This window comes from Aspergillus melleus (genome assembly GCF_016097325.1).
Source record: "Aspergillus melleus strain CBS 546.65 chromosome Unknown contig2, whole genome shotgun sequence".
Classification (NCBI taxonomy): domain Eukaryota; kingdom Fungi; phylum Ascomycota; class Eurotiomycetes; order Eurotiales; family Aspergillaceae; genus Aspergillus; species Aspergillus melleus.
In genome coordinates this window covers 2,423,374-2,433,588 of record NW_025763371.1, presented here as the reverse complement: position 1 = coordinate 2,433,588, position 10,215 = coordinate 2,423,374, and the positions used below count along the sequence as shown (strand labels likewise).

General features: G+C 51.1%; 3 protein-coding genes across 3 annotated transcripts; 1 reads left to right on the top strand and 2 right to left on the bottom strand.

Moving 5' to 3' along the window:
* Window positions 1-5,290: 5,290 nt before the first annotated feature.
* On the bottom strand, window positions 5,291-5,611 carry GPP1 (DL-glycerol-3-phosphatase; the record flags this gene model as incomplete). Its single annotated transcript, XM_046085292.1, has 1 exon — window positions 5,291-5,611. The coding sequence occupies one exon, from the start codon at window positions 5,609-5,611 to the stop codon at window positions 5,291-5,293; it is 321 nt and encodes a 106-aa protein (XP_045941255.1).
* A 968-nt stretch (window positions 5,612-6,579) lies between these two features.
* NUG1 (putative GTP binding protein) lies at window positions 6,580-10,079 on the top strand. The gene is made up of 3 exons (XM_046085291.1): window positions 6,580-6,670; window positions 6,766-6,860; window positions 6,962-10,079. Exons 1-3 carry the CDS (start codon window positions 6,658-6,660, stop codon window positions 8,480-8,482), a joined length of 1,629 nt encoding a protein of 542 aa, XP_045941254.1. The 5' UTR covers window positions 6,580-6,657; the 3' UTR covers window positions 8,483-10,079.
* On the bottom strand, window positions 9,599-10,048 carry LDX57_003636 (uncharacterized protein; the record flags this gene model as incomplete). The annotated part of the gene is made up of 1 exon (XM_046085290.1): window positions 9,599-10,048. The coding sequence occupies one exon, from the start codon at window positions 10,046-10,048 to the stop codon at window positions 9,599-9,601; it is 450 nt and encodes a 149-aa protein (XP_045941253.1).
* Window positions 10,080-10,215: the final 136 nt, after the last annotated feature.

Here is a 10,215-nt window from a genome sequence, read left to right as displayed (position 1 = left end):
TCCAACGACTTCTCTTCATGTTTACGCCAGCGGGTCTGTAACGCTGTAGAACGAACAGTATAGATACCAGCCCCAGGGATCAAGCAATACCGACAGTTTAGTTTCTGGACACGTCAATTTCTCTTCTGCCACCGTACATGATCCGAGCAAAGGGGTTAAAGTTATGATTATAGTTTGGAGTCTCGCATATTCCGTATAATCTACAGTGCAGCGTAGGCGGGGAACTCTGTCCGGCTTACCGAAAGAAGAGAGGGATTTATGTCATCTCTAGATACTTTGGAGGTTTACCCTGTTCTCAGTATTGTCTCTACACCTGAGTACAGCCTACATACGGATACAGACGACCCATCTGTACGGTTACCTGGGAGTCTGGCGCAGTCACAGCACGGATCTCCCATCTGTCATGTTTTTCCCGCAAAGCTCCTAAACCGCTTGGGCCTGCAAATCGCCCCCAGACTAATGATTTCATGGGCAAACCAAAAGAAAGACGAAGACCATCTCGATGAAAACACAAGAAAGGGCGAAGAATAGATTAAAATAAATTAAACAAACCCTCTGGGGAGAGCTGCAAAAGCGTGGCAGCAGCCAGCCAAGACCCGCTAAAATCAATAGTCGACAGATCCCGTCGATCAGCCACCAGGATCTGTCGATTGTTCGAACATTTTCCATCCTTTCCTTTTGGCCCTTGATCTTCGACTACTGTTAGTCTGTTCTGTTGGTTAGGACTTTAGAAATCGTCGATGAGCGGCGTCTTCCGCCATTCGTCCACTTTGCGCGCCAGGATTCTGTCACCTCGAGAGGAATCTAGTCAATCTACAGTACACTAACTGAGTAGGTACAAGTTCTTGACCTCGCGGTGCGAATCATGATGCAGCCCGAAGCGCCCACGCCAAGTCACGAGGTTACGCAACAGCAGCAAAAGTCCAAGTTAGGGGGAGGGGCGGCTGTCGTCCCCGGGGGGCTATCATATGCTTCGTTTTTGCGCTCGTCGACTAGCAACCAGGCCAGGAAGCAGATGCGTAGACCGGCCTACGTAGGGTATGGTCCATCCAGACAGTCTCCATTCACATGAACCAATTCCATTTACGTGGGGTTCTCTCCCCCTCCTTCCTCTCCCGCGAACGATGCGTGCATGCACTTCCTATGATCTGCTCTGTTTAATGTATGTAATGTACGCCTATTCTCTGCTTTGCTAGCCGCTACTGTACGTATAATCATGTAGATACATTAACCTTCCTGTACCAGTGTTCAGACCTCAAAAGGGGTCATTGCTTAGTCTTTGTCCAACGTTCACATGAGCGAGGGGAAATCCCGGAGCGACACAGCAGATTCCGACATCTTGGAACGATCCCCTAAAAGTTCCCATCGGATGGATTCTCCGCCCGGCTCTCAAGTGGCTGGTTACTGGTTGGTCAGTCCTAACTAACTCGGGAGGAAAGGGAGTCCCCCGACGGGCGTGAATTGTGAAAATGTGAAAGCAAAAAGTGACGAAAAGTCATCGGCGGTGGGGCCTCAGGCTGCAAAGGCGCCAATAAGAATCTCTCGGAGTCATGGAGACCAACCCTTTTGACTTCACCTAGCATTGGCCTTATGAACTAGACCGTGTGCTACCCGGCGGTCTCCTGGGGTGCTGTCGAGTGTCGACTATCGACCCAATCTTCACCATTGCTGACTCGCTGACTCGTTGGATGGACAGGCTCACGTGTCTGGGCCCTTGGATGTACGCCGTCTGCACCATTTCAAAGGCGCTGGAGATGGCCGACCTTCCGGCGCGTTACTCGAGGTCATGATTGGCAGGCTCCACGATCAATCACGGTGGACTGCATTCATCACAAGTTCCAACAACTCTCTTCGTCGAGGGAACGAGAACACAGCGTGAAAAATAAAAATTGAAAATAAAAACAAAAAGGGGGATTGCGGAGTGGATAGGTCTATCATCAGCTTGACCCATCGTCATCATTTTCCCACTTTCTCCTCCTTCCTCTTTCTCCCCCCTGTGACGATCCACCCGCACTGATCTGCCTCGCAGGTGATTTTCGAACAGACCTCTTATTCCACTTCCCCCCTCTTCCCTCTTAGCGTCGACTTCCTACGAGCCGTTGCCGCCCGGTGCATAGCTAGAGGAAGAGGGTTCCCAAATATTAGACTCTATGGGCCAAAATTCGCCGAGCACTCTGGGGCGTCGACGTGATTGCGACCGGTCTGTCCTTCTGCCTTGTCTATCTGTTGGCTGAGAATAATTTTCCACGCTTACAGAGTAGTGCCTCTGGCAATAGTGCATGAACGGCGACCGCCAACCCCTGAACCGCTATGCCATGGAGTGGCGATCAATGATGGCATCACATCCCTGCCCTGGTGGTATAAGGTTGACTTGGCACACTGGGGGATCCTCCCCTAATTGCTGCCCGTGAGCGCATCCTGATTATGGTTTGTGCTGTACAGAAGAACCTCTCCAGTCTTCCGTCCCCTTGGGTCTACGATTTGCTTCCCCGATGACCCTTCGATCGCCGTCAATCGCTTCCGCGACTTCCAGTGCGTCAATCGCCATGACCTTTTTCTGCTCCATGATGCAAGTCCATCGACAATCATTGCCGTTATTCTCCGTCCCTGGCGGAATGCAAGTACCAGGAACAGTCGGTACCTGCTACCTGGTTCTTAGGTAGGTACTTCTTGACCGAAGTAGCTTGTATACCGGAATATCCACCGAGGTATCGGTGCTTTACCGTACTCTTTACATACGTATGTACGTACGTATGTGTATATCCATGGAATACAGTATGTAATCAGTAAGATACCAGGTTTTCAGCCCTGAGAGACGACGCCACTCCCATGACCACAATAGGCAGGTCATGGCGGTGCTCCTCCCTCAGCCACAGAGGGATTCGAGATCCTCCGGGATCGCCTGCAGGGTTGTCCATCTTCTCCGTCCCTCTCTCTTGCTTGTGTCCCTCCTTTAGTTTCTATCGTCCTGTCTGCTTCATTCCATCCTCGTTTTAATCTATCTGCTGTGCACGGATAAGCCAAGCAATGGATAGCCTCAAATTTGTCATTCTTTGACAATAGCGCCGAGACCGGTGGTCGAATAGGATTGATTCGCGGACCCAAACCTAGAGGCCATGGCATCTGCCTTGACCTTTTTCTCTTTTCTTTTTGTGGGAGGGCAAAAAAGAAAAAAGAAAAAAGAAAAATTCTTCCGCTCTGTGCAACTGTGCTCAACGCTCAGGGCGATTCCGGGCACTTTCCCGGCCAGCCTCTGCCATGTTCCAGCCCGGCCAGGCTGTGTGTCTATCGGGCGTATGTTGTGTATATACGGTGCAGGTATCGTAACTCGACTCTTAGGCTGTACTCCGTACAAGGAGATCACATTGTCTGAGCCTCTTCAGGCTGAAAAACGCCTCTTGATCCGTTCACCATATTTGTCCCTTCCAATGGGTTGTCGGATTTCCAGAAACGGGCTTGATCAACGATGCAAAACCTTGTACGGAGTACTTTACTGCTCGAGCCGCCTCGGAATGATAAAAACCACACAGACCTGGTCAATTCTGGGAAGATGAGAGGGGAAAGGCGGAGAAAGAGGGTATTTCTCCCACTTACAGCGTACACACTCTCTCTCTGGCTCTCCCAGGGGGTTTCGCCCACATCCCTTGCTTACAGTGTCAGAGACTGAATTGGGGCCAGACTTCTTGGACTCTCCCCTCTAGCTACACCCACCCGTATCGCTGACGAGTTCGGCCAGATGTTCCCGATGCAATGCAGCAGAAATCCATGTCGATCGAGCCGTGTTTGGGAAGTGGATGGGGGGGTGACTCCATTCGACATGTCTGTTTTCCAGAACCCGATCGTCCCCTTCGGTCAACGAGGCGGATCAACTAGCCTTGCGAGTTCAGTCAGTCCGTCAACGCCTGCAATCAAGGAATATCTTGCAACAGCTCGTGTGTTCCGAACGGTGACCAACCTGAGACGGTGGCACAATCGATTTGTCTAGGTTTGCTTGGATGTTTTGCGGAAAGCAACGTCCCGATCAGAATTGCTATTGCCATTGCCATTGCCACCTTGAGCTTATGTTTTTTTTTTTTTTTCTTGCTCTTTCTCTAACCTAGGGAGACGCATGCTGCAGCCACAATTCATGCAACAGCTTCGGTTCCCGCTCTTCCGCGAACACCCCTTCATCATCACCATCTTCTTTTCCCATCTCAACTCCCTCGTATGATTAACTATGTGTCTCCATACCCAACCGAGAGTGACTGCACTACAGTAGGTCGACCGAGTTGTCGGTGAGCATTCATGTCGGGAGATCTTTTAACTTAACTCACCAGCATGTTTCGCAACTTTAAACATGCGGGTACACCTCTGTGATATGTACCTTCCAGGTTACCCGGTTGAGTACGACGCGTGAGACTCATCATACAGGGTGAGAAAGCGGTGATGGCGATGCTGCTTCGGCAAACATCTCGGTGTAGTCCGTGAATGCTGATTAGCTCGGAACCTACATCGTTATGGAGAAGGTCCCCGCCAGCCATGTTTCTCTTGGAAGTGAGTCGATATCATTTCGCCAATATGCAGTTCCCTGGACAGTGTACACCGCCAGCCAGCCAGCATGTTGAGAGCCCCGTCCCGTTGTTGTCAGCCTGATTCGATTCGTGGAATGGATTCCACTTTCGAAAACCGCGGGCGTTGTGGATAAGGTGCCGTACGGTGTACGTAGCCTTGTTGTGTCTGTCTGTCTGTCTGCTGCCTGCCGTTTGGCTTTTCTTTGGCGTTGGTCGATTGGCTTTGTTTTTCATGCACGGTGTGGTTGCCATGGGCGGGTTGAAATGGATCTTCGCAAAGTGAAAGAAAAAAGTTAAATGAATACAAACCCGATTCTTGCTTCCGTGGGCACATTAGTCTCATGCAAGGCACTTTTCCTGTTTCCACCCGTCTACACGGCAGATACATGTCATATCATCGTCCAAACAGGGTTCAAAACACAGGTGAAGAGGTACCTACTGACTATTCTGTACGGAGTAACTTAAGCTACAAGAGAGTTGGTTGTGGGTAATGGTTTTAGTTACGGGGTAAAGTGGTTCTAGGTATGTACATACAGCAAGAAAAATAAAGTCTATCTGAAACCCTAAGGCCCGGTCAGGTAATTAGGGAAAGGAAAGGCAAAACGCCCATATAGGAAGTGAAGTAGAAGAAGAAGAAGTAGAAGAGAAAAAAAATGCCCGTAATCTATTGGAGTCAAAACTCCGTCGTGAAAAAAAAAAAAAGAAGACCCTTGCACCACCCACGGCATCAAACATCGACTTTATTGGAAAGCGTTCCGAATCTCCAACTGAATCTGGCCATCGGCAACGGCCTTGACCGAAACGCTCCTCAGGTCCTCCACAATCCAATCCGCCCCGGCTTCCTGGAGCTGGGCCAGCGTGTGGGTCGTGGCCAGCGCAAGCACCTTGAATCCGGCCGCCTTGCCCGCGCGGATCCCCGACGGCGCGTCCTCCAACACCACCAGCGACGACGAGTGCTCCAGTCCCAGCTTCGCACGACCCAGCAGGTAGCAGCGCGGGTCGGGCTTGCCTAGCTCGACGTCCTCCGCGACGACCAGCATGTCGGGATGCGTGAGGTTCATGACGCCGAGCCAGCCTTCGAGCAGCGCGCGAGTGCCCGACGTGACGACGCCCCAGCGTGCGCCGGCTTCGTCGAGCGCGGAGAGGAGAGATCGGGCGCCGGGGATTTCGACGGCGTCGGAGCCGTACTCTTTCGGGATACAGCCTTCAATGTAGCTGACGTCTGCAGATATCAAGAGATTATATCGTTAGGCCTACTCTTTCTTTCTCCTTTTGAGACCGTTGTGTTTCCGCGTGCTCTATCTTTGGCATAGAGCATGTAGCATATACTATGTCCCACTCATCCATATATAGAGGGCTTCGGATCGGCGACTTACACTCCCAGTTGGCCTTGGTGGTGTCGTACAGGGCCAAGGTATCGATACTTCGGCGACCATGCGAGGTAGCAAGAATTACCTTGGGGTCGACGCCTAGTTCCGCTCCAATCCTGTGGGATGCGGTTAGGATCCATATTCAACATTTATTTGTCTCGTTGTGTCTGGTGTTGGATGGTGGGGTGAATCAGTTATCGGGGCCGGACGAACTTGTGCCAGTGCTTGACGATTGCTAGGGAGGAGACTCATCGTTAGAATTTTATTCCGCTTGAGAAGGTAATGCGATGTGTGCTCATAGTATGCTTACCATCTGTAGAATCAACAAGAGTTCCATCAAAGTCCGATAGAAGGCCATCGAACGTGACGACTTGCGGCGGGGCAGAGAAGGAGCCTTGCGGTTGAGTCATGTTGTCTATGTCTATAGCGTGCTCTATGAAACAGACGAAAAAGACAGACAGGGATCTAAAAGATAGTGAATAATCTCGAAGGCACAACAGTCTAAGTAAAGAAAAGGAATCACAGGAATGAAGCAGAAGATGGTAATGGCATACTCCAGCTGGACGAAATCCGCGGGATGATCGGAGATCGGCGGCACCAATTTCTCCGGTTATCTTAGCGCGCAGAGAAATTCTTGGCGGCCGCTCAACTTTGCACAAAATTGTTCGGAGTCTCTTATCTCGGTCCGTCTTGTTTTCACATCTTCTCGGGTTTTTTCGGTGTGAAGATTTTTCAAGATGGTTAATATAGGTATGCTTGGAATATTTTCCAGGTTCTTTCTTGTTCTGCCTTGATCGGGAAAAGAAAATGGAAGAGGGGAAAATTGAAGCTGATATATCGTCCAGGCAAGAACTCCAAGCGGACGCCCGTCCGACTACGACATAAGATTGAAAAGGCTTCTGCGGCCAAGCAACGGAAGCAGAAGAAGCTTGCGAAGAAGGTATGCTCTCGCTGTTGTTGCTCTGTCTGCCGCTTTTATGATACATTGCTATCTATATGTTCGTTCCGTCGGCGCAATTCACTGACAACTTTTTTCATCAGGATCCTACATGGCGCTCGAAGATCAAGAAGGACCCCGGTATCCCCAACCTCTTCCCGCACAAGGACAAGCTGCTTCACGAGATCGAGGAGCGCAAGCGGTTGAAGGCCGAGGAGCAGCAGCGAATTCGCGATGAGGCTCGTGAGCGTCGCGCCGCCCAGAAGGCCCAGTCCGGTCAGACCGCCCAGGTGATCGACGGTCAGATCCAGCAGGATATCGACAGCGATGGCATGGATGACGACGATATGGATGAGGATGGAGATTCTTCGAACCCCATGGCTGCGCTGCTGGCGTCTGCGCGTGCCAGAGCGGCCGAGTATGAAGACGAGGATGACGACGAGATGGACGAGGACGACGATGAAGATATGGATGCGATGGACGACGACGAGGAGGGCGGTGCGGCTCTGGATGACGACGAGGCTCCTCAGCTTGTCTCGCAGTCTCACGGCAAGGAGACCTCGCGACGACAGTTCGACAAGGTGTTCAAGCAGGTTATTGACAATGCCGATGTCGTTCTGTACGTGCTGGATGCTCGGGACCCTGAGGGCACTCGCTCCAAGGACGTCGAGCGCGAGATCATGTCTGCCGCTGCCGGATCCAAGCGATTGATCCTCATCCTCAACAAGATCGATCTTGTGCCCCCGCCCGTGCTGAAGGACTGGTTGATCCATCTGCGTCGGTACTTCCCGACTCTGCCGCTCAAGGCGTCCAACGGCACCGCCAACGCCCACAGCTTCGACCATAAGCAGCTGACCGTCAAGGGCACCTCGGACACGCTCTTCAAGGCCCTCAAGTCCTTCGCGCAGACCAAGCAGCTGAAGCGCTCCGTCTCCGTCGGCGTCATCGGCTACCCCAACGTCGGCAAGTCCTCCGTCATCAACGCCCTCACGGCCCGCCTCAACAAGGGCTCCAGCAACGCCTGTCCCACCGGCGCCGAGGCCGGCGTCACCACCAGCCTCCGCCAGGTGAAACTCGACAGCAAGCTCAAGCTCATCGACTCGCCCGGTATCGTGTTCCCCAACGCCGGCGAGAAGAGCACCAACAAGAAGAGCAACAAGAAGAAGCAGGATGAGCACGCTCGTCTCATCCTTCTCAATGCCGTGCCCCCCAAGCAGATCGAGGACCCCGTTCCCGCCGTCAAACTCCTCCTGAAGCGCCTCTCCACCACCGACGGCCTCCTCCAGAAGCTCCTCAACCTCTACGGTATCCCCGCACTCTTCCCCACTGGCGGCGACCAGGTCAATGACTTCCTCATCCACGTTGCCCGCAAGCGCGGTCGTCTCGGTAAGGGCGGTATCCCCAACATCGACGCCGCCGCCATGACCGTCATCAACGACTGGAGAGACGGCCGCATCCAGGGCTGGGTCAACGCTCCTGTCCTGCCGGTCGTCACCACGACAGAGGGCGCCGCGGCCACGGAGGTCGGACCCGGTGTGGACACGAGACAGATCGTCACGGAATGGGCGAAGGAATTCAAGATCGAGGGATTGTGGGGGAATGGGGATGATGAGATGGCTGAGTAGATCAGTAGCACCAGTTCTGGGGACCTACATCACCATTTGGTGTGGTTGTATCTTCTTTTGACTGCTGATCTAGCTTTTCATGTCTTTTCTTTTGTCTTTCTTTTTCTTGATTTGCTGCTTCTGTGGATACCTAAAAAAAGAAGGCGTTGCAGGCCTGGTTTTCTTTGATCTTTCTTTTTCTAATGTTGACTCGACTTGATTGAACTGGGTGATGAGATCCGTGAGCTAATAGATGTTGATACTTGATGATGAATCTAGATGTCTTTCGTTCATGATGTGTCTTGGGAATGCCTGCTAGATGGAGTAGAGTAATCTGTGTTTTCTTTTTGTCTAGAAGGTAGGCAGAACAATATAGGTAACTATCTATCATTCGTTCGGCCTCTCAGAATCCATTCTTTGATAAAAGCCAAATCCTCTAGGGGAGAGCTAATTTACTTTACATTCAGAAGGTAGCTTCTTGCAATAACTTGGCAGCATAAAAGGGCGACGATATCATTAGTGGTATAAATAGATGTTAGCTATTCAAACAGTATCGTAGTAAAAGATAATAATCAGATAGTAGATACCTTTTCATCGAAGGTCTCCGAAACTTCTCAGGCAACGAGAGACGGGTTTTGGTTACTCTTATATAACATGCGTAAAATCCACTACGAATAGCCCATTCCTATTTGAACAAAAGGCCCCAGGAGCACAAGCTAATGGAGCCTCTTTCAAGATAAATAAGATAGTACATAGATAGATACTTCTACTTTCCTTCAGCAAGAACCGCCACGGTACATTTCAGAGAAGGCCTCCCCCGCCTCTGGCCGAGATATCCTCCAGGCACATGGTTAAATTGTGCAACTCCTGCAGCAACACGCTTGGATCATCACACTTCTGGGCCGTGTCAAAATCGATCAACGTGGCATTCGAATCACGAATGAGGAAGTTGAACCGATTTGTATCTCCATGTCGAACCCCTAAAGCATGTAGCCGAGATAATACCTCCCTGCAGGCCTGGACATCCTCAGCACCAGCGTGCCGTGCATTGGGTATGTATTCCATCAAGAACCCCATTACCCGGCCGTGCTCAGTTAAATGGCCAAAGAATTGAAGCCCGATGTTATGGTCGGAGATCTATTGGTATGCTGTGGTTTCGTTCTCGATGTATTGGATCTCCCAGGGGAAACGGGCGAATTTGGCGACCACAGTTTTGTCGAATGATGGGCAGTGGACTTTGTAAATCCCCGTCCGTAGTTTTCGTCCGATTGAGAGATTCAGATAATCGACGTAGGTTTCATGCCAAGTATTTCGAACCCCAGGGTATCGAGTCAGCCTGACATATGCAAAACGTGGCCGAGCATCGTTGGCGTCTTGAGCAACCAAACCATCGTTCCAGTTTCCCGGGGGGAGTTCGGGCAAGATAGAAACAAGTGAAGGACCAAAGCACATATCTTCGGTGCTATAGATGCCGGGTTCAATGATAATGTATTTGACTGTCTGGCCGTCAACTAACAGGCGGAAAAAGCTTTGGTCGTTCTCGTCGACCTCGGCCTGGAGTAAGTCAATTCTCATTTGGTTGCCCATGTTCAAGACAAAAGATTCGAGTGAAGACGAGACTCTTCGAGTGTCTGTGAGAATATGAAATCTATCTTGCGCCCTTTGTGATATTTATGTGTTGATAGTGCATAATTGATCACCATTATGTGCTACTGTTCTCCCAGATTGATGTATGATTGGTTGATGATGGTGGC

What these genes read in the sequence shown, in the direction of transcription:
- NUG1 (XM_046085291.1), top strand. An exon ending in AGAAGAAGCTTGCGAAGAAG is followed by an intron (nt 6,861 to 6,961) that starts GTATGCTCTCGC and finishes TTTTTTCATCAG; the next exon opens with GATCCTACATGGCGCTCGAA.